Source organism: Rhopalosiphum padi, chromosome 3 (assembly GCF_020882245.1).
Source record: "Rhopalosiphum padi isolate XX-2018 chromosome 3, ASM2088224v1, whole genome shotgun sequence".
Classification (NCBI taxonomy): Eukaryota; Metazoa; Arthropoda; class Insecta; order Hemiptera; family Aphididae; genus Rhopalosiphum; species Rhopalosiphum padi.
The window spans coordinates 70,333,705-70,358,549 of NC_083599.1; the positions used below are offsets into that span (position 1 = coordinate 70,333,705).

A 24,845-nucleotide genomic window follows, 5' to 3' on the forward strand; every position below is an offset into this window, starting at 1 on the left:
CGTCGAGCAAAAGTCGGCGGAAACGAGGCTGTGACGATGCTATAAATCACGCGCGGTCGAGCCCGTTGCGTTTGACGGAGTGGTCCTCTTTTTCTCGTGGTCGCTGTCGTCGGTCTCGCAAACGTCTTGTGCGCACGCGACAAACGCACAACGCACACGCGTATTGTACGCATTCGAAGCAACACACGCACACACGCACACACACACACAACACACACACACACACACACACACACACACACACACACACACACACACACACACACACACACACACGCACACACGCACATACACACAAGTACGCACTTACACGCCGACACGCACGACAATATGCGCATTTCTATTGGTCCTCCTCGAAACCTAGATGTGCGTATAGATATAACCACTCACCACAGCCTCCTCGGTAGGTGGGTTTCTGGCGAACGTTCTGCAGAAACGGTTTTCCATCATGATTATTATTTTTTTTTTCTACGATTTCAGAAACCCAATTTTGTACGTATAGTATATAATCTAGTAATCGTAAACGAAATATAAAGTGTAACTAATTATAATTCACCCCCATCATAAATATATGTGATTATTAGATTATTATTATTAGTTATTTATCATTTTCGTGTTGGTGCACACGAGGGCCGAGCTTCTGTATTATTTTTTTCATTGTTCTCTTTTACATTTTTTAAAACTTTTTTGTAATTTATAATATTATTAATATACAATCGTAAAATTTTACAAATGGAATAAGATATTCGGATACTTCATAACAACCAGCAATGGGCAAATATTTGAATAAAATAGGTATACTATCTATTGCTCCGGATCGCAGGAAAAATGTACAATAACATTTAACAGGCCTGTCAAACATGGTCTTCTAAATCATATTTCAGAGACCATTAACTCACCATTGATTTATTAAATGTTTAATGATCGTTTATGCGATCCGGAAAATAGTTACTAGATATTTATTTTTTTAAAGTATAAGACGAGATAGAAAATACCTACTGCACGCGTCCAATTTACTAAGAACAAGGACCGTTTTTTAAAATATTTATTAAATTACTAAAATGTAAAATACTTCAATATTATTATTATCTTACTCTCATTTTCAAGCATAAACTTATATGGCAATAAAAAATTAAACAAAACTGTATTATGTCAAAAATAGATAACCATTGCACTATCGTTAATTAAATTATATAATACTACTATGTAATGGACAAAGTGGAATAGGTACCAATAGGAATACCAGGCAGTATATTATATAGTGTATACACATTAGCTGGGAAATTTGAATACTGAATACAGACAACTCACTTTTTGTGTAATATTTTGCGTTAAATGTATTATTATAATAATATTATTTATTTATTATATATTATAAACATAAAAAAATAATTAATATTTTAATAACCATAATTGTATAATTACATTTTCATTTTATTCTGAATATTTTAAAATAATAAAACTATAATAATGATATAAATTACATACCCAATATTGATCGGCACAACGCAATGAGAAATAAATAAATAAGTTATTATTTATGATAACAATGTAGAGTGAAACTTAGAATTGCCAAGTTTGTCTGCTTTGTTATACTTGTGTTAATTTGTTTCACTAAACTTTGTACAAGTGCATCGAACATACATCAGTATTAACCATAATGTTTACTGTTTATATAATTACTCAACACCTATAGGTACAATAAAGTCAGAAGATTGGTTGCCTACACTTCCCCCTTATTTATGTTTAGTTATAATTGAAAATTAATTGAAAAATATTGTTACAAATTTGATGCGATCATCATCATGACACAGCGAGGCAAAATTCACACAAATTAAAAAGTTTTATCACAAATAATTCGTTTTCAAAATTAATATAATAATGATATTAAGATTATTTTAATTTTTGCAATATGACTATTAATCTTACTGTGAATTCTACAGGTCAATTAAATTAATATGAATTGGGGTGGGTTTAATAGTTTTATGTATTTTAAAGCTTCAAAAGTTTAGTTTAACACTTACGAGAATGCGTGAATCAAATAACTATTTTAATTCAAGTGAATGTAATAGTTTGTGAAAGAATTATTGTGAGCAGGGTTTTTTTCGGGCCGTCAAAAAACTAGTATACAAGTATACTACACAGTACACACTCTTAAACTTTTTTAATATGGTCTTTAATAATATCTAAAAATTAGATTTTGAATAATTGCATTATCGAAGAAGAAGAAAGGGTGTACACTGTACGGCTGTACATGATGATGCTTGATGAATCTCCTTATTGTATATAATATATTCAAAACATATTATTATATTTTACGTGTACATATTATTATAGTATAGGTGATCAATAATAATATATATCGAAGTATTATTTTTTATTTTTATACCGAATGTCCGGATGGATCTCGAAGAGATACCTAACCTCGCTGCTCATTTTCGATTGCGCCGTATATGCGGGACGCGTTAGTGTCTAAAAAATAAAACGGACAGACAGATTATCCGGCGCTGAAGATTACCAAATATTATCATCATCACCATCATCGTTATCACGTGTGCGGGTCCTCCGGTGTATCGAAGTTCAAAGCTTTAAAAGTGGAGGGTGTGCCGAAATCACGAACACGCCGAGTAATGATAATAACGCGTCCTGTATCCGCGCCGGTGATTAAATATTTTAGACAACGTCGCCATCGTGTGTTATTGACAGCGTTATATTTCATATAATATTAATGTTATGTATTTTGGAACGTGACATTGCGCGCCTAGTTGAACGGGTTTAATCGAAAGCGACAGCCACGCGTATGGTATATTTAGTTTAAATTTTATGGAGGTACCCTATACCTAGATATTTTCATCATCATCATCATCATCATACGTATATGTAATAATATTATGAACACGGTGATTTTGGCGCCCGTTTGTCGGACGAACGGGCGATCGGAGCGAGTCGGAGTTGACTGCGGTTAATGTCGGACTTGGCCGTCCAATAATGCAGCCGTCGCGTTTAATATGTTTGCGTTGAAGTTTACTGGGTTGTAAAAACGACACTGCTGAATTAGTCTTTACCATAATATATATATATATATATATAGTACATCAGACACGAGAGCGCCCTAAAAAATGTTTAATGGAATGTTGTCGTGTATGTGTATACAGTCACATGCTGGGTATAATAAAGGAGGTAGGTTTACCTTTAATACGTTTTTATTCGCTGTGACGTGACGCGTTCAATCGATCGTGCATAATCGCGTTTGATAGACGGGGTCGTCCATTGGTTGTCGAAATCAGAAAATACAGTTTTTATAATGTGGTCGCGTGGTGATGTCAGGATCACTTTCGTCCTGTCGACAGTTGTTCAATTGCGTGTGTTCGCATAAAATAAGCTGTCGCAGTGCCGCCGCGTATATTAATACGACGTTGTCTGTTCGTTGAACGCGCCGCCTCCGATGAGACCCCATATACGCTATAATGCATTTAGAAAAGATTCAAGCGAGTGGATGAGATAATATTTCTGCACTTATTCCCCGAATGTTTCAATGATATTACGATACTATACCAACACATCGAACCCCTCTTAATATATATATGTAGGACTGACATCAACGACCCTCCCATTATAATGCTATACAAAATAAATAAAACATATTATATATAAGATGCGTGAGTATACGTACAATGTACGTAATACTCGTCACCCTGTATGATATTACATTATATTAAAATATAGAAGATTTATTAACACGTGTACGCGTATTAGTCGTACCTATTTATTGTTGCCGAGTACTTACTTTTAACACTTATTATATTATGTTTAAGATATAATTTTATTATGAATAGTCGCACACTCGCAAGTGGCGTTACAGTTTATATATTGTTAATAGTACAGTACGTTAATAGCACCAAATAGCAATAGCAGTGGCAACGACAGTGGCGGCTCGTGAATCAAACAAGGTAGATATGTATTTTCAAAATATACGAGAGAAAAAAATGTTTATCAAAATAATAATCAATAATACCATTAATACCAGATAAGTTTTACAATAACTTTAAAAATAATTCTATGTGGCTGCATCCGAGTTGGGTCCTGAATTTAAAATGATTACACTAGTTTGGTCCCGAATTATTTTAGATATTACACTAATTCCTGAATATTTTTTGGTAATTACTACACTATGCTAACATTTCCCTTCTTATTTTAACAGACTTAGGACTGTCTATGATTTATTTAGACCACAGGACCACATTTTATTAAAATTGTATAATTTATATAATATTTTTATATAATAATATTAGAAAATTAGTATAGTGTAATAAAAATATTACAGTATGCCTATAAAAATCCGGGACCCAACTAGTGTAGTAGCTAAAATAATTCGGGACCCAACTAGTGTAGCAATTTTAAATTCGGGACCAACTCGGACGCAGCCGCTAAACGACATTATGAGAATCTCTCTGTTCCTATTTGTATTAGGGGAAGTTACGTCGTTAATCCAAATGACTAATGAGTAATGGATAATGTTGACATTACTCCGAGGCAAGAATTGTTCTGCCTCATTTTATCAAACAATTTCTGACTTTCCTCACCACACAATATATTATATATTTATATAATCGTATATAGAAAATCTGAAGCAAAATATATTTAGCCTATCGGCACTCTTCAGTTTTCATCGAGACCGTCCTAACGTTACATTTCGAACATTTCTCTTATAGTTTATGATAACTACAGTAACGGAGTATGTATTGGATAATAAAATACGTGACCAAATACCTTTGATAATAATATATAATAACAAATATCTTTTCTATTTTAAAATGTTTAAATTATTGTCGATTGGAAATAACTATATTGTATATATACGAAATTTTCCTTAATAATAGTTAGGTGAGCCTCACTTCCCTCACCTGACGAGCCGCCACAACGCGGTAGAGCAAACGTACGCCCACGATACGTATATTAGCGCTTCGGACGATTTTAGGGGTGTGAAAGGCGGTCGAGGGGCGGACGAGAGGCGGCGGAAAAAAGCTCACCGCCCATATCGCCGCCCGCCTGCTACGAACGATTTCGGATTGGGGCTGTCAAACAATTAATATTAAATATCATACAAAAGTAAGCAACGCGACCCCATGATGAGCGAGTAAACCCTCCACCGATCGATTAAGAGATAAACATAATAACTTACTTATTATAAATTAAATATCACTAATCACTGTACTGCGTGACTTATCATAATATTATAACATTATAATATGGAGTTTTTAAGTTAACATTTAAACCAGCGGTTCTTAACCCTTTGTAGATCACGGACTCCCGATGAAAGATTTTTATCTTATGTTACCAAAATTACAATAATTATTTTATATTGCAAATTATAGAAGTACACATAACAAAACATACACATTTATAATTATTTTTATTGAACTTAATTTTTCATAAAACTGTAATATAAATTATTTTATTTTTAATACTCTTAAAGCTGCCGTGGACCCCAACATGAGTTTAGATTTTAAACTATTAAAAATTATTTATTTAATTTTTTATATACATCACGGGATGTTAATATCCTGATTTTAATATACTATGTATAAGACATTATATGCAGTTTATATAGTATGTAAGCCGTGTATACATTGCATATTTCTATCCGGTATACTAAAGCGCATTATAATATGAGACCTTTAAAATATTTAATAATTTAAAAACATACTTCTATGACGAGAAAGATTTTTGCTTTTCTTGGAAAGTTGAAAATAATTCTGAAAATTCACAAGATATTCCTGCTGTTTGAAATATTTGAAATACTTTATCGATTGAAATTTACTTATATTACTATTCCAGCGTAACATAACTTTACACAGGAGTGGCAAAGGGACAAAAAATTAAACCCTGTCGTAAGGTGTTTTATTGAAACTTTTAAAATTAACGCTACAGTGAATGTTCTGAATATCACCGGTAAGTGGAGTAGACGCTTTATCTCGCATGACACATTTACCCTGGAAAGGCTTTTGAAGTATAATTTAAATTTTGACTAAATTAAACTTGATGAATAATAACGTTTTTAGGAATAATGTTATTGTACGGTGAAAAACCGATTATGCGAAGAAAATATGTCACTTGGCATCTTATCAACTGAATTACTGAAACACTCACAAAATTAAATTGTTTTATATTTTGGTGGCGACATTTTTAATGTGTTAAAAATAGTCAACATAAGAAAATTCCCTTACTTTTTAAAAAAAATGGAAAAAACTAGGGAAGATTATTTAATATTATTAATATTATTTTTTTACATTAGTTTTTGGCATTCATTTTATATTTTGTTCTAATTAAAAAATCAGTAACCTAGTAAAGACCAGCATTTTTTGAACACAATATTTTAAGGGAGAAAGTTCAACGTGTCAATTAGGTGATATTTTATTTTTAAATTCATAGTAACAACAATGTTTATAATAGAACTTTTAACTAATATATTAAACAAATTAAGTATTATTTAATAGAACATTTCAAATTAAGTATAAATATTAATATATCATAAACATAAATATACTTTAAATATAAATAACTCATTATAAATTAACATAAATAGAATATTATAATATATATAATTCTTAAACAATAAACATGTTTCACTATTCATTTTTTATAAACGTATAAATTAATGTATAATAAAGGCTATATACGTAAAGGCTTGAAAATGTTTTACAAAATCACTCAAATGATTTTTTCAAATCAATTCTAAATCATAGAAACTACTAAACTACACAGTAAACTTATTTTATATGAACATTTGAAAATGAATATTTTTGACGCAATTGAGTAATGTTCAAACTAAAACTAACAGTTAGTTCATCAAATGATTTTAGTTGTTTTGGTGTAATTCAACAAATTGTGATGTCGTAAAATATATCTACTTTTACTCGTATTATAATTGTCTATGTGAACACAAAATTTTCAAAATATTTTGACTATATGTAAGATATTTTTACCACGATTCTCGTCCTCTTTAAATTATTCTTGTGCATTTTGCTATTTTCTTAAAAGTCACTATATTTATTGGAAAACATTATTTTAAAATACCGATCTCCTTCCGCTTCGCACAAATTGTTAATTCGTATACAAATAATTACAATACATAATAATATGTGAAATTATAAAACAATGATCAATGATTAATGGTTATTGAATTAAAATTTAACACTCACATAATATTACAGTGACCTAAGGAGGAAATGCATTCTAAATTCCAACCAACTCTAAATATAAACGAATTCACCGGTTAAAAAAAATGAATACACATTATAAATAATTTTATTATGCAATTGATTTTTATTAACAAATATGGTTTAACTTTTGTTTTTTTTTTTAATTGTGATACCTATAGTATATATCAGTATAAAAGTATTGGGTATCGCTGTTTTTTTATGTGTGTTCTGGTTAATTTGGTTATATTTATTTTTATTTAGTTACGGATTTTTACGGTGTTTATTTTAGTTTATTTTTCAATAAATATTCTACACATTTACACCAATATAAAACTTGTATAGTTTTATCGGTTTAATTAAATTTTATCGTTGGTCAAACGAAATAAAAATATTTATTTTCCTTGTTATTTTTGTCACAACTAATATCAATAGAGCTGTTATATCGTATATTTTGTAAATACAATAAAACGAAATCAGTTATTTATTTAAAATGGATTGCAGTTTAAACCTAAATAAACTTTAAAGTGTCAAATCCGGCTAGCTTTTTTTAAAATTTAATCATAAACCTTTCAATATTATATGTACTAATGTCAATATCCAATACCCAATAAAATATTTAATATTTGGTTTATTATGTCATAACACCATACATAATAAATTAATAAGCATTCGAAATGTATAGGATTTGTTTGGACAACAAAGATTGAATGATAAATGAAGGTCAGAGTATATAAAAATCTCATTCTCGTCCACTATTGTCGCTGCACTACTAAATTTTATTACTTAAACGTGAATGTATATTATAAAATATATTGCTTTTATATATTATATTAAAATCGTCTGCGCCGTATGATTTTATGATGTATAAAACTCGGATTATCAATTTAAAGTGAAAAGTTTAAGGTTTCAGAAATACAAGTAGTAAAAATAGTCTGAAAAATATTAACCGTCGACTATATAATATATATAATACTTATACTATTGGAACTTACTATTATAGATTCTCAACATTTAAATATATTACATATTATATGATTATGGTCTATACAAAACGGACATTCTAAAGTATTTTAAATAACTATGATAACATCGTCTGACAAAACTGCAGAACGATCAAGTTTTTAGCTGAACCACTTTAGTGCTGCTAGCTCTAGCAATTAATAGAGTTTACGCTATAGTGACGAATTTAAAATTTCCTAATATAGGAAGGAGAATATTATAATTTATTTTTATTTATTTTTATTTAATATGAAAAGTATACTATTTAAGATTTTAGAATTTTTTTATAAAACAAAATTGATTTCCTTAATAAATACAATTTTGTTTTAATTTACGGCAAGGGGTATTACCTTTTTTTATAATAAATGTTATAAATTATAAATTTGAAGAATCTATAATAGTAAAAGTTGAAAATTACTTTGTAGTTAAAAATTGATAAAATGTTTAATATTCATACCCATGATATGGTATTTATATGTTATACCAAAGGTTTCATTTTTAATTTAGTTTTCTTTTCCGGGAATCGTCAGTAATTCGTGTTAAATTATAATTTTTTCAGTAATGTTTTGATATTTAAGAAATTCCTAGAAATCTAGGAACTTCTATAACAATTAACCTATTACTGATTTAACATGTAAGTATCATCTGTGTCTAACTTTCTATGTTTTATAACTTTTATTGTAGGTACGCCTTTGTCTTAAATAGTACCTTTTTTATAAAACAAAAAAATTAAAACACTTAAATACTTAGTTTATAAATAAAATGAAAGTGAAACTAAACTAAAAATAATTTCCATGTATATAACATTATTGTGATTCAAACAATTAATGGATTTTACTAAAATGCATATTTGATATGATTTGATATGCACACTATGATTATATCATAAAGGTTATGCATATCAAATTTCAAGATCAATTAAATCTTGTTTCAATTATTGCTGGAACATACAACTTAATTTAATATACGCAAGCATTATTTATTATAACCTTGTATTAAAATATCGAATCATCGTGACTCATATTATATTAAATATTTTTATCGAAATTAATTTAAGAATAATATTGTTAATCGTCGTTAAATGAATAGCCATCAGCCGATGGGTTTATTCTCTTTATATCAAACCTTGTTATTTGTTGTTCTAAAATGTTGATATGTTCAAAGTCAGTGCAATACACGTTAAGCCTTGTCTAATTATACTAACTTATATATTGTAAAATAAGTATTATAATATATTAATATAGCGAGTTTCAAATAACAAGACACGCACAATTATTATAGTATCATAAGTTCTGACGTAGTAAAGTAGTATACGGTGTAAATGTGTAATATTGCTTTACATAACTTACATGCTATTAACATAATATGCCATTGAAACACAAAATAATATTAAACTATTTATGATTGATTCAAAAACAATACTAGCATGTTTTAAATGTTAAAAACAATAAAAACAATATCTTTTTGTACCAAACTAAACTATTATATTATTATCTATGAAATTGCATATTATAGTTAGGTATGATGATTCTCTTTCATTTTTCAGATTCTTTGCGAGTCTGCTAAAAACCTTAAAAATCTCAACCTAGAAGTAGGTATATAAATAGTATACATTTATAGTTTAAACAATGTGAAATATAAATAAAATGTTTAAGCAAATCAAAATGTATTCTTTATGTCTGTATTTTTAATGTATATTATGCAACCAGTACAGATATAAATTTTTTTGAATAAGATAATATGTATAGTATACATATATAATGCTATATATCTTATCTCATATAAATCTTAATATTCTAACTTCCTAAGTGCGAAACACTTGGGTATAGTTACATTTTACACAAAATGTCAGTCAAGCAAGTTTATAATATTATTATTTTTACAATCTTATTGTGAACAATTTTTCGAGTAGAAGCCAGAAGGAGTACTCGAAAGTTTTTCGGGAGCATTGCTAAAAATTAAAATATTGGAAAAGTGGGTGTTTTCAATTTTCTGAATCAGTTTTCTAAATGTAAAAAAAAACTTATCGATCATCGTCAAATATTTTTGATGGAATACAAACCAAGCACGTCTGGTAATTACTAAGTTTTTTTTATTTTACCACCAAGTTATGTATTACATAATTATACTGCAGATATGAAAATTGCATTAGTTTTTATATTGAACATCTTTTAAATCAAATATTTCATTTTAAATTGCAATTTTTTATAAAACTACACCCATATAACAGAATACAAAAATGTAATATTAATTATTTATTTTATACAGTATAAAAAGATTATCGTATAAAATACGTTTTCCATTATTTGAATTAGTTCGTGGTAGGTTATTATTTTATGGACAGAATATAATATTATATTTATATTATAGGTGTATAATAATATATGTATTTAAGTTATTAATAATTGTGTTTATGATCATGTGAAATAATAAATCTCCGTGCAACCGTCTTTGTAGCCAAACAGTTTGGAATTATCTTTAATCCTACGCGCGCCACGACTACGGTGCTTTCGATTAGGTACATATTGAACAGTCGACGGCGGCGGTTGCGCCTCATTCGAATTATTCCCTAAATAATAATAATATATTCCCCTTGTATACGAGTACACACGTATGCATGCAAACCGCGTTTTATCCGTACTCCTCTTCGCATAACTCTCCCATCCATAAAATATAATAATATGTTTCTCTCTTAATCTTTCTCCGTCGTCACCGCACGCGCGCGCCGACAATCGTAATCGCCGAATACGGGCCCGCGACTTTTGTCAAACAGTAAATCCGGCGAACATCAAAATATAATATTATTTACTCTTCGCATTTACCCAAACGTTGGTACTAACAAACTACAAAGTGACAAACGTTCGCTGGTCGTCAGGACTCGTTCTTCGAATATATAATAATATTATAAATGTTTGCGCACAATATATATATATGCATTATTGTATGTTTGGCGAGCGTATGACGACAGACTTGTAAAGTAGTTTTCGAATAATTTTTTTTTTCATATGCGTCTTTGATGGAAATTGAAAAGTTTTCTTCAAAGTTTTCCTAAAAACGATTGAAAAATAATTTTTATATTTTCCAATATGATGAATGTTATTCTGCGTAAAAAAAGTATTTTAAATATTGTATCCTTAGTAAAAGTGGTATAAATGTTAACTGAGAAAACATTTGTTCCTCATTATCATAAATTCCTTGCGTATACGGCGACCGTTTGTTATTTATTTTAAAAATAAGTTATAAGTAATACACAAGAAACCCCAAAAAATACCATAAATTATAATAATTTTTATTTATTTATTTTTTGTATACTGTAAGTTTAATTTTTGTAAAAATTGATATAACAAAATATTTATTTTATTGCTCAATCTGTTTCAAATTTGTGAATGAAAAAATAAAATAAAAGACGTGGTTTATAGAGTGAAGTAACATTACATTGAAAGAACTTTGAGCTTTTTTTAAATTTAAATTATTGTTACATATATGCGGAACTTTATGACTTCACAATATTACATTTTACAATTTTACCATTGAATGAATTGTTCCAGATTGATTATTATTTATTACTTATTTTAAATGTTTGAATACTTTTATATTTTTAAGTATTCCCAGACATTAGTAATTGAATGAGAAAATTGGAAAAATATCAGAATTGTTTTGTAAATGAAATATTTTTTATTGCTTTCAAATTAAAATACACCCGTACAAGTGACACGTTATTTTTTTTTTTTACTGTTTTTGTATGTAATATAAACTAATATATAATATTATTATTGGTCGTGGAAAAATTTTATCATTTTATATTTATTTGTATAAATACAGATCACAAAAAAAAAAATGACAAACACGGCAAGACATTTACAATTAAGAGGTGCTACATTATATTGAGCAGATTGGAAGCAATGATGATTTTGGTGGGCGGTAGATATAGGTACAGCCGGGGTCCTGACTCCTGAATACTCCTGATTCATTTATTGTTTTTTTATTACTAAAGAATGTATATAGTTTAAGTTTTAAAATAACAGTTTGAATCGCTGATCAAATACCAAAATCCATGTATACGCATATTTTAATAAATTCTAAGTGCAAGTTTAATTAACACTGGTATTTATCAAAAACATACCGTTATTAAAATGTCATGTATGAATAATAATACATTATTATATGAATATGATGGATTTAATATCAGCTAAAATATGTTTAATTAAAATAAGCCGTTATAATACTATATATAAAAATAATTGACGTACAATAGTGATTGATTAATTTATGATATAGTACGCAGCGTATATGGAAAATATATATAACCGAGTACTAGAATATAATATTAATAATCTTACTGAAATATAGATTACAATTGATTAACATAATATTATTGTTGTATTCTTCTAAATAATATAGGCATCAAATTTTGAAGTGTGCACCTAATAGTAACAATTCAATTGGCTAAAAGTCGACACTATTTTCGACAAAAACAGAATAATACAAAGGTATATAGTACCTACAAAACAACAAAACTTATGGTTTTCATCAATTATTATCATCACATCCACATCGTACAACCGCAATAATCACCGACGCATAATAATATTATTATTTATAATTCACATAATAATAATTATTCATAACTTTTCTATTTTGAACGTGTAATAATTTATGAGTCTCCACTATACATATTATGCAGACTATTGGCTATTGCAGTATTGTAGTGTTATTTTCCGACGATGCCGACGCGAGACGGGTCTAAAAATAATATGACCTCTATTTAAGGTTACTGTTTACGCGCGACTTTCGATTAATTATTGTAATAATTATTCACGGTATTCGTATTATATGACAAATACGGGCACCTTTATAACACAAACATTAGTCGACGCAAATATAATGTGGCGACATTACGAGGAATACGGTCTTTAGTATATGCACAGTGGGGGTGCCTTGTATGTCTGGGGGACTATTTTACATGACGAGCGAACTACATTCGTATGCGAAAGCTCTAATTCCTATCGTACTGCGACTTTGTATTGGCAAACCAACAATAATCCCAAATAATCCTGTGTACGGAAAACGTTCATTATAATACATACCCTACGGGACTATTCCTGACGTATTGGAACCCTAAAGTTAATCCTCTAGATCAGGGACCTGTATTTTATCTGCTGTTAGTGAAAAAAAAAATACAAATTTCCCTAAAACATTTTAGTAACACAATAAATTAAGATGGATGGAAACTATTACTGCACTGCCGTTTCCGTGTTCCGCACGTGTATGCACCGCGTGTAGTTTACCCCATAATCACAATATATTATATCAAATAGTTGAAAATATTTAACTACTTCGCCGTATATTAGGCGGTTATTTAAATGTGACACATTATTATGAATTCTGAACACGGATCACGTGGTTATACACAATAATAAACACTGTTGATGCGCAATCTAAAATTTTAATGAACACCGCAAACGCCGAACTTCATTAGTTTTCTAACCATACACATTTTCGAATCCGATGTCGACTTATTATTATTTACTTGATTTCAACTATCAAAGTATACTTGAGATTACCTCATGACTTATCAGTTATCAATTATAATAACAACTTTATCCGTGTAATATAAACTGAGTATACAATTCTGTGTGTTTTGATTTTATTCAACAATTGCATTCACATTAAGTAATAAGTAATCGGTAAAAGGACCTATCAGGGAAGCTTAAAAAATAATAAAATATGAATATACGAGTATGATGTTGTCAAATAAAATACACTGTCTATAGTGCGTATATATTAAACATCTACAGTGCGCGTATAATGTATATATAGATATGTAGTCATCGTGTGTCATACAAAAGCAATATAATAACCATTGACCATTGTATAAAAAACAAAGTAAACAAAATAAATAATTCAATTTATATATTAAAAGAAATTCGTCGATAATCAAGTGCCCATATATCTATGGGCTGATCAAGGTTTCAGGCACCCCGGAAATATTATGTTTTCATAGATCTCCCTCGTGATGATAACCCTTTTAAAACGTATAGTTGTGTTCGATATCGTGATATATGAGGACAATCGATCGTATATAGTTATTAATCTTGTAGTCAAAAACATTTAGTCGTGAATTCCAGCCCCGCGGCTTTGGATTTTGGACTCGGCACTGGAAGTAGGTTTTTGCATCTTGGCTGATTCATGTCTCGCTATCCGGTCCCGGACACCGCACATCATCCGACCAGCGGCATTTGTCAAATATTTGTCGCCAAACATCCACCGGACTGCGTTCACTGCTATCAGCTGTAATATTATTATTAGTAATAGACCAATATTACCAAAATCAGAAAACTATCTGGCCGTGATTAGGTTATGTAAGTTAACTATGACCAGAAACAAATGTTTCGCATTTTTAAATTTTTTTAAATACATTTTTCACTTTTACCCGACAATTTTTTTGGAGGTATTTTTGTATACGTAATAGTTTAAATGATAAATTTGATGATATTTTGAACATTTTTTAATTTGAAATTTAAATAGATACTATTATTTAAAATCCTTGCTGAACTCGTTGACCTAAAAGCGAACGACGCACTTATCTGTTGTCTCGTTGTAACGAAAATAGAAGTGACGTTTTTTTAATGAATATTCGTATTTCGTTTACATACGTATATAATATACAGTATATTATTATATACTGATAGAATGTTGACGGGTGAAATGAAATGTCAATAGTTGTTTTACTTCATGACCGTCAGTTACATTATAATAATTATGCGTTCACAGATTTATCAAAATAATCCAATACTTTATGTATTTTCCATTTTGTACATATTTTTTTAGCTCAAAAGTTATTTTTAAATTATAATATCAGAACTTTATAAAGTCGTATGAAAGTAATATTTTCTATAAAAGGGATATTGAGAGATTTTTTTTTTCTCCAAAATATATTTATTACTTATTATTAAAGCACGGAGGTTATAACATTAAAAAAAAGTACATTTTAAACGCTTTAATATTCACTTAAAAACAGCAAAGCAAACGTAAAATATAGCTCTAAAAATTGATAAATATGCAAAATAAAATAGTCAACAAAATTTAAAAAGTTTTTTTTTATAAAAGAATTTTTAGGTTTTTTAATAATAAAATGTTATATTTTTTTTTTATAGAAACATTTGTGAAAATATACATATATAATAATTGGTTAATTTGAAAATCACCCATCATAATACATATTGTGAAAATATTAAAACGTCAAAAATAATTTTAAATAAACAATAATTTATAATCCATAAATCATTAATTACAACCTACCTGATATGTATATGATATGTATTGATAAATATCACTATTATTTAACATTTTAAGAAAAATAAAACGGCGTAGGTATAGTTAAAAAAATAAAATAATGTAAGTTTGTTCTTCCTATAGTAAGTATATTGATGCATGCAGTGTACCTATCTAACGTTCGTTGCGAAACTCAAACAACAGACTACTATGATTATTAATATTCTTTTTCGTAAAATATTACGAATTATAAAAAATTAAATTAATTATAAATTTTTAATCGTATACGATTGTCGATAGCCATATCGTTTATCAACCGACAAAGGGATTTGAAGATAATTTGTGTTGGGAATTATTATTTTCAAAACGTTATCCGAACAAGGTATATTGACGGACACGTTGCCTAGACATAGTTTTATAAAAAAATTATAAAATTCAAAAAAAAAAAATGCACACTAACAAACTAACAGATTTTCAACCGTGCAGCACTTTTCCTAAATCACGACAGCAGTGAAATATGTTGAATAATTGTCGAAATATGTTGAATAATTGTCGAAATGCGCAAGTGTAAGACTTTGTATTTAATTTCACCACTTCGCGTATACTCAGGTAGGTGTCAAATCTAAATCTTATACCCTCAGAATAATCCACGACCAGTGCAAAAAAATTAAAAAAACACGAAAACGCTACAGCTATAATTATTTATCATTCATTATTATTATTATTACTATTATTATACGTTACCATGAGCGTGTGCGATGGGTAACCGGTGGTCGTGACGCCGGACCGTCCGGCCGACAGCGGCGACGACGGCGAGTCGAACACGGCGCTCACCGTTTGCTCCATCAATCCCGGTCCGGCCTTGCCGCCGTTTCGGTCCGTCCACGCGCGTGGCCGCCGCTGAACCGTCCAGCCGCACGCGCAGTGGCAGCCCAACGCCCGGAGCGAGTGGCTGGCGTACGACTGCGGCGAAGGCGCGTACGTCCAGCTCGTGTCGTCGGTGGCCGTGACTCGGATCCGGCTCATCTTGGTGGCCACGAACCCGGGCGTCAGGCACCGGACCCCGATCTGACGCTTCGAGTCCGCAACGTCGTATTCGGCCGCCAGCTCGACCGAAAACTTTTCCACAAACGCCTGTGCACAAATACAGACAAAATACGTGACCGTCGAACAGTGCACAGCGACTATTCGGATATTATATAGGCACGCATCGTTAAATGATAGGTACAACAACATCCGGTACCGCCCTTTTGTGAAATTCATGGTTAGGTCGGGGGCCAGGGGGGGGTTACAACATAATACGAAAAAAATTGTCATTTCTGTACAAAATTTCTGGAATCCCGTGTCCGCTGCAGGTGTATCTAGTTATTTGTAACGTGAGATGTAGATTAAGCAATAATTATAACAAATAAAGGTATCCTAGCGTGACGCACCGCGCGCCTAAAGTTACTCCGTTGACGCCGTTATCATGCGCGAAGCCCTACGCGCGACGATAACCGCTGCTAGCAACTGCCGATAAATTATGGACAAAGAAAGCTACTCTCGTTCCTTAGCTCTGGCTAGATGGTCATTAAATACCATCCTTTTTTTTTAACTATAGTTGTCTACACCATCGTTATGGAGTAGAGCGCCCTGGATCGTTTCCCCGGCGGATATGCCGAGGAAGGGGCAACAACGATGAGTGACGTGGTGTTTTTTTTTTGGTATTTTTAGTTATATATTATATATTGTTATATCCGGCCGGTATGTGAGTATTTTTATATTCCTTATATCTTATAAAAAAAAAATAACATTATATATAATGAATTATGGTTGTAATGTATACCCTCGACATCTACGAACGCCGGGGCCCCCTCATGAGGTTGTTTTAGATATATAAAATTATATTATATTAACAGTATAGGTCATTAATATTTTACTCCGATAATTTTTTTTTTAGTCCGAGTTTTATGCCGTTTGGCTTTCTCGGCACAAAATTAAACTTTATATATCTCCACAAAGCTACTTAAATTATTTCCCCCTATTGTTTCTCATCTTTTTATATAAATCCACAATACTCCGGCTCAATAGGGCCTCGGTTTGTGGTTGGCGACCTTCTTAAATTATAAAGTGTCTGTCATTGGGGCTCCACGAACAGTGAAGTGTCTCATATTTTACAATGGTATACGGGGCTTGGCTATATACTAATACTATACGAGTGACGACTACTATATTGTACAGTAAAATATATTATGTTAACTGAAAAAAGTTTAAAGTTTTACATAGTCAATAGTCATGTGTAAATTTATAGGCATTAGCATTACGTGAATTCAATTTGATCGTGTAATATAGATAAATCCGTCTTATTATTCAACAATAGCTAATGCATATACGACATACAAGTTAGTATTGGGTTTGGTAGCATACGAATAAAGGTTAGGTTAGTACCTATAAGGTATGCGTTTCAATCGGATAATTTTTACGGCACAGAGACAGAGAGTTTTATAGTTATTATTCAAAATATGTCATATTGTGGTAATTACTAATTATAAAAAAATAATATATATATATACATATATCTAATGAGTGTATATTGTCCATTTTACATTTACACACAATATCAAATCAAAACTAACTAGGTAGGTGTCTACTGTCTAGGTATTATAATATGAGGCCAGAACAATTTGACTCACAAAACTATAAAATACTCATACTCTGAAACATAAGGTTTATTATTCTGGCTCTGAAATCGATTATTTAAGCACAAAATGTCAAAACCCAAATTATGTGCTACTATCTAGTAGCCAATCTTTTCAGAAAGTTGATTTTTGGTCTTAAAATAAATGATACAACATTAGACTTATTGCTGTTCTAGCTATAATGGCTACTGTATGGAATTGAAATATTATATAATGACTAATGACTATTATTTATTATCCATACTGTGCATGTGCTCAAGTGTGTATGACCCGGACAATTTGACCTTTCAAAAAGTAACTGTAAATTTTTAGGGAAGTAAACTTAACTAGAGTCAAATTTGCCCTAAACTTTTTGTATCGTCGCAATAAATATAGGCACCGCGGACACGTGTATTTTATTTTACTCGCGTTTTAATAAATAATAAGTATATTATATATCTACTTGACGTAGTGTGAGTTTCGTATTTAGTGGTATATGGCCTGGAGTTTTGGTCAATGATGCTTTTACTGAGACAGCAAAAAACGTTAACAGAATAACTCGTATGTCGTATGAGGAACTAAAATCACCGGATTTTAAAGAAATAGAGAGTGCGTCCTTGGAGTATTAATATATTGTGTCGATAATAATATAAGACGAACGCACAAAAGTTAATTTGGGTAATTAAATAACAGTTATGGTATGTTGTAAACTCGTATTTATTAGTTTATATGTTGTTGTTGTTGTTGGTATGCTATAAAAACGAATAATATTCTAAGTACTCGACAATTCATACAGCGGTTATTTCGCCAGTTAATTAGTGTGCAGTGTCGTACAGTGCGATCTAATTCGGTCTCTTAGAAATAACGTAGCGGTCCGCGACGATCGGTCGATTAAATTTTACTGAACCATCGGAGGAATCAGTTTAATTTTATGTGACTTGGCCCTATTGTCGCCGGTTCTGGTATAGGTATATTTTTTTACCCGCAGTAAAGTGTAAAATTAGCGCCCTTACATCATTCCGCCCCCTCTATTATGCCATAATTATACCGGTTACTCTAAAAAAAAGAAGAAAAGTTTCTACAGAGTTACATGTCGTCTGGTTATAGTAATATTCGTAGTCTGTAGATATGCTTTATAAATAGGTACAGAAAAGTGTTTATCGCTGACACACACAAAATATAATCACTATTGGGTTTTTCCCGTTATTGTTGCCTGTTGGTGTGGGAAATGAAAGTATTCATAGTTCATAGCCAAAGTCACATGACATTTTAATAATTTATTATGTATTGAATAAAAACTGTTGCTATTTTATGTATCTACTCATTATTTGGTAATTTGGGGCTCTCCGACAAAGACTTTTGGCCTTTTGGGGGCAAGTGCCCCCCCCCCCGCGCTAGATCCAGCCCTATTAGGCAAAACAAAATCGTAAACAGTCTAAAATAATCACACTCGTTTTACTTTGGTGGCGCCGTAAACGCTGAGCAGCGGGCACGGGAGCTGAGCCGATGCCGACGACACGTTGATGACGACGCCGCCGCCGCCCTTGTGTCTATGCGACGTCGTGGCGTGTTCGGCCGCGGTGTGCTCCGACTGTTGCGGCCGGTCTCCGTCCGCATCTTCGCCGCTGCAGCCGCCGTCCACCATCAGCGGCATGACTATGCGACACATGGCCACGGTGGCCAGCGCGTTGCACTCGACCACGTCGCGGCACGGGTCCGGTAGCGCGCCGGTACAGCTGGGCGCCAGGTCGAGCAGCCGTTCGGGTCGCGCGTAACTCACGCCCGCGTTGTTCACCAGCAGCCGCACGTCCATGCGGCCCAGCTTGTGCCGCACCTCGTTGTAACTATTCGCCAGCGGGACGTCGCCGCCTAACGATGTGAAGTCCGCGACGACGATTTTGGTCTTCACTCGATCCCCGTGCCGATCGTCTACATAGCACACGTGAATACAATAACAATTATATGAATTATGCGATAAAATGCTTCAAAACGGCAACGATTAGGCGGTATTTGGAGGTGGGCATTTTTTTTTTTGTGGTAACAGTATTATTGGCCACAGCGACCGTCAATCGCCATTCATCAATCAAGAGTCATGGACTAAAAATCGAGATATTGTTTTAAACATATTATATGTAATCGATTTTGTTATCGATTTATAATGCTTGGTGAAATATTAACTAGTAATAACTTACTGATAATATAAACTTATTTTGTATAATATCGCGTAACTATTGCTCTAGAATCTCTCAGAAATATTATATTTTATAAGCTAACTATCTATTTGGTTTTACGATTATAATTTATTGCTGATTTATCATAGGTAATATAGTTTATAGCTGTGTTAGCCTAGTTAATTACTGTGTTCATTTTTTTTTTTACTTAGGTTGATACAATTTGATTAATTGAAATAATTGCGTATTAACACATATTATAAAATAAAAATATAAAAGCTATAATATAAAAAAATAATACATTGTTATGTGATATTTTCTATAAAATAAACCATAGAAAAATATACTTCTACTTTTTTTTTATAAATTTCATAGATTAGAAAATTTGTATGAGTTTAAACGAAAGAATCTGAAAATTTTACATGCATACATCTAAAATTTTAGGTTTTCAGCTATAAACGCTAAAAATTCAAATTGAATGTTTTAATATTAAATTGTTTACAGCAACACGAATAGAATCTTGTACTTGAAATGCATTATTATAGGTTTAAGGGTCGACGAGAACTTTTGTGGGCCCTGGGGCTGATCGATTCCAAGCCTCCTTTACTTACACTTATCTGTCCGCCAAGATATACATATACCTCTTGTACAACTTGTACATAATTTAGTGCAACACAAATATTCAAGTTGTATAATATTATGTAAACATCAAAAACATAGTAATGTGGTTAAGTTAAAATCATTTTGGAGAAAAATAAATACCAACACTAAAAATAAAAACCTATTATATCCTTAGCTTTTTGAGATAATACCTGATAGCCTATAATAGATTAATTTAAAATTAGATAGATACAATTTTCTAGAAAAAGTATTTTATGCTACGGCGATGGGCGAATGATTATAAAACAATTTTGTATAAATGGTGTGACGGGCCACGGGGCTCTAGCCCTCGCTGCCCAACCCTCTCCACAGCCCTGATAATCATAATAACATTCATAACTCATAACATATTATTATATATAATATATACATACGGATCTGCTGCGCTATGGCTCGCAACTTGTCCGCGTTCCGACTGACCAGCGCCACGTTCATTCCACGGTCAGCCAACTAGTTAGTTGTGCGTACAGCACGTAATAAAACAATAATATAATACTATTTAATATAATAATTTATTTGCTAACTAATATTGCAACATGGTGAATTACCTGTATCGCGTACTGCTTGCCGATCCCGTCGGTACAACCAGTCACCACTATAGTGTAGATGGGATTACCGTTGTTATAGCGGTTTTAGTTTTGAACAATATCGGCCAAACGAGATTTTCACATCAACGAGGAACCAAAAACAAAAATTACGATGTGTGAAAATAAGATTATACGTGTAATACCTACGTGGTATTAGTATAGAGCTATAACACATTCATCATTTCTACCTTTAAAATGAAATGTATTAGATAAAAATACGTAGACCATAGTTGTATTGTCGTTTCGATTACGTTTTAATACTTTTAATCATACATTATAATGGCGGCTGTAGCCCATTTGCGCCCAAGAGCAGCACATTTGCGCCCAAAATAAAAAACTTAACACCCTGATTTATAATCCAAATGCGCCCATTTTTAATGCAACGTTCCCGTTGTTGTTTAAAAATATACAATTCTATGTAAAATCAAAATTAAAAAAAAGTAATAATTTTAAAAATAATGTTAAATACTAAACAGTATACATATTATATATACATAAATATTATTTATATTGCATCAAAAATTTATTATTTTGTCAAAAATAATCAAAATTAATAATATAGGTACATTAGTCAATAATAAGAATGTTAATAACACAAAAAATAATTAAATTATAATAATATTAAAATAATCATACAGTTATTATAAATTGATTCCCCGAAATTTATAAGAAATTTTTTTTAAGTATTCTATTTTATTTAAGTGTTTTCCTCTGTACTCATGCCACGCTTTATAAGTATGTTGTATTTTTTCTTTTTCCTCTTTACGTCGTGGTTTTATTTTACCCTTCTTGATTTAATTTATTTTTAGATATGATTCTACTTGTATAAGTTTTAAATTTTCAATTACACTAGTCAATGGAGGATGAGGTGAATAAAATTGGGAGTTAAAGTGCTTGTGAAATGATTCAGCGCAATTTGTGGTGCGAGGTGCGTCGAGGATTAGCTTGGGAAACGATCAAATATTATTTTGGATTTTATAGTTACACGCCAATATACTCAATAAATGGCAACGTTGCACGATTTTCACCTGATCTGAATCGGGCGCATATGGGCTATGATTTGGGGCGCAAATGGGCTACGATAAATGGGTTCGGGCACAAATGGGTTGCGCCGATAATGGCCATACCTAGTCATTTTCTAGTTACAAAAATTGTTCTGCATATTTGTAAACAGAGCGATTCCTTTATCATTAAACACTCATTATTTCGTCAAGTATTGACTATTTCATATTTTGTTTTTGAAATATTTTATTTCATGCTTTCCTTAAACCATATACTATTTTTATCTTTTTCGCGCTTTAGTGAAACTACAATCAACTTTTAATTTTCAAATGGTAACCTATATTTAAAAATGTATTAAATTAATAGGGCTATTTTTTTTATGAATTTTAATGTTTAAATTATTATTTATTGTTAATTTTTTTAGCGAGATATAACTTTTCAAGTTAGGCGGTATCTGGTTTTATAATACTTCTTGTTTCATTTTTATATGTAATAAACTCGTTATCTCGACTATTGATTCAGTGATAAATTTTATACTTGTATAGTTAGCACCGCCTCACAGCCATAATAGCCTGTAGGACAAACATCTAAACACCTCAACAAGCAACTTTGAGCAGCCAAAACTAATAATTTTAACGTTAAAATTCATAAAAAAAAGCCCTACTATTTAATGGCATTTTAAATAAAAGGTTGCCGTTTGAAAATCAAAAGTTGATAATGATCTCACAAGTAAATACAAGGGCCAAAAATATAAAATATTATAAAGTTTTAGGAAAGCATGAAGTTAAAAATTATAAAAAAAAAAAATTGAAAAGCCAAGACTTTTTGAAATAATGTGTGTTTAATAATAAAAGAATCACCCTGTATAAAGGTAAACATTAAATACGAAATAAATTAAAATCAAAAATAAAATGTAAGTAGCCAAATATTATATTAATTTTTATAATAATTCAGAACTATTTACTATAACTTCTCGTCGGTTTTTTAATTGCGTTTATATTATTTATTTAGGAATGTGTTATAACTCATGAGTAATATTATAATTTATTAATACTATGACAATTGACAATATTATTCGTGCCATAGTCGCGCATGTACGTAAATATGAGGAAAATCGATACGAAAACAAAATGTGCGTGAAAAAAAATTAAAAGCATCTTTTCTCTCTTTATTTGTTTATTGTTATTATTATTTTTTTCGGTCGAAGAAAAATTGTCCCACCGACTACAACGACATTATTGATTATGAACGATGCCAATTAATTTTTTTTTTTTTACCGTGAAAAACCGTCGGGTGTTACGCAGGTTTCCAGGAACCGTTGAACAACGCTTGCACGTGTATACACTTACCCGCCCAACCGCCGGCCATGTCGTCAAAGTACACGCCGCCGCAGCACCGGCACACGGGCGGGGCGCGCGGTCGGTCCGGCCCGGCGTCGCCGCGGACGCTCGACAGGGCGTACCAGCACCAGCACAGGGCGCGGCGGCCCAGCCAGCACGACCACGGCACCAGAAACCGGCGGACGACGACCGCCGCGCCCACGCAGTACGCGGCCGCGTTCGCCGACCACCATAGCCAGCACATCAGCGACACACACTCCATCGCTCACGACGCGGTCGTTGTCGTTGTCGTCGTGGAAAACGACCGGGTAACGGCCACCTGCAGTCGCCGTACGGTCGTAAACGGTCTTCGGCCGACGGCGCGACTACGATTGCGGTGCTCACCGCGAGTCGCCGTGCAGTCGGGCGGCTCGGCGCGACGGCGGTAATGGGCGCCGACCGATTTGAATTGCAAATCGCGTGATTATACCTATTTACGGCGCGGAATAGGCGCGCGACATTAAAATATGATATTATAAATTATAATACAACACCGCCGCAGTAGTCACGAGCAACGGCGACAGCCAATAATTATATGACACGATAACAATAATGTTACGTGCGTCACGCCGTTGCCGATAATATAGTGTTGTATTACGCGCGTGTCAACTGGTTAGGAGGTGTTATAAGCCCGTCATTGTTTTCGTCGTTATGGTTTTGGCCGATCGACTCTGCCACGGGCTACAGTGGAGTGTTTATGGGAATTTATAGTGGCTCGGGGCAACCCGGATTTTGACCCTTCCCCCCTCCCACAATTCAGTAAAATATATTTTTTCCCCCTTAAAATAAACTATGATAGAAATGTGATTACATATAATATGTAATAGAGATGTTTAAACATTATTATTATTATTATTATATAATTATAATAATAAATAGTATTTTATACTGTTGATAACTGTTTATAACGATA

General features: G+C 31.8%; 1 protein-coding gene across 2 annotated transcripts; it reads right to left on the bottom strand.

The window, feature by feature from the left end:
* Nucleotides 1-13,946: 13,946 nt before the first annotated feature.
* Nucleotides 13,947-24,528, bottom strand: LOC132926558 (uncharacterized). 2 transcript variants are annotated; one of them, XM_060990926.1, is made up of 6 exons: nt 23,903-24,528; nt 21,513-21,559; nt 21,339-21,414; nt 19,584-20,062; nt 16,221-16,610; nt 13,947-14,492 (listed from the first exon to the last, which is right to left on the bottom strand). In XM_060990926.1, exons 1-6 carry the CDS (start codon nt 24,153-24,155, stop codon nt 14,313-14,315), a joined length of 1,425 nt encoding a protein of 474 aa, XP_060846909.1. In that variant the 5' UTR covers nt 24,156-24,528; the 3' UTR covers nt 13,947-14,312. The 2 variants fall into 2 exon arrangements, with proteins under 2 accessions (XP_060846909.1, XP_060846910.1); XM_060990927.1 differs by having other exon boundaries at nt 19,593-20,062; nt 23,903-24,511.
* Nucleotides 24,529-24,845: the final 317 nt, after the last annotated feature.

What these genes read in the sequence shown, in the direction of transcription:
- LOC132926558 (XM_060990926.1), bottom strand. Translation starts at nt 24,155, where the DNA reads ATGGAGTGTGTGTCGCTGATGTGCTGGCTATGGTGGTCGGCGAACGCG. An exon ending in GCAAGCAGTACGCGATACAG is followed by an intron (nt 21,415 to 21,512) that starts GTAATTCACCAT and finishes ACAACTAACTAG; the next exon opens with TTGGCTGACCGTGGAATGAA. An exon ending in AGCCATAGCGCAGCAGATCC is followed by an intron (nt 20,063 to 21,338) that starts GTATGTATATAT and finishes TGTGCTATGTAG; the next exon opens with ACGATCGGCACGGGGATCGA.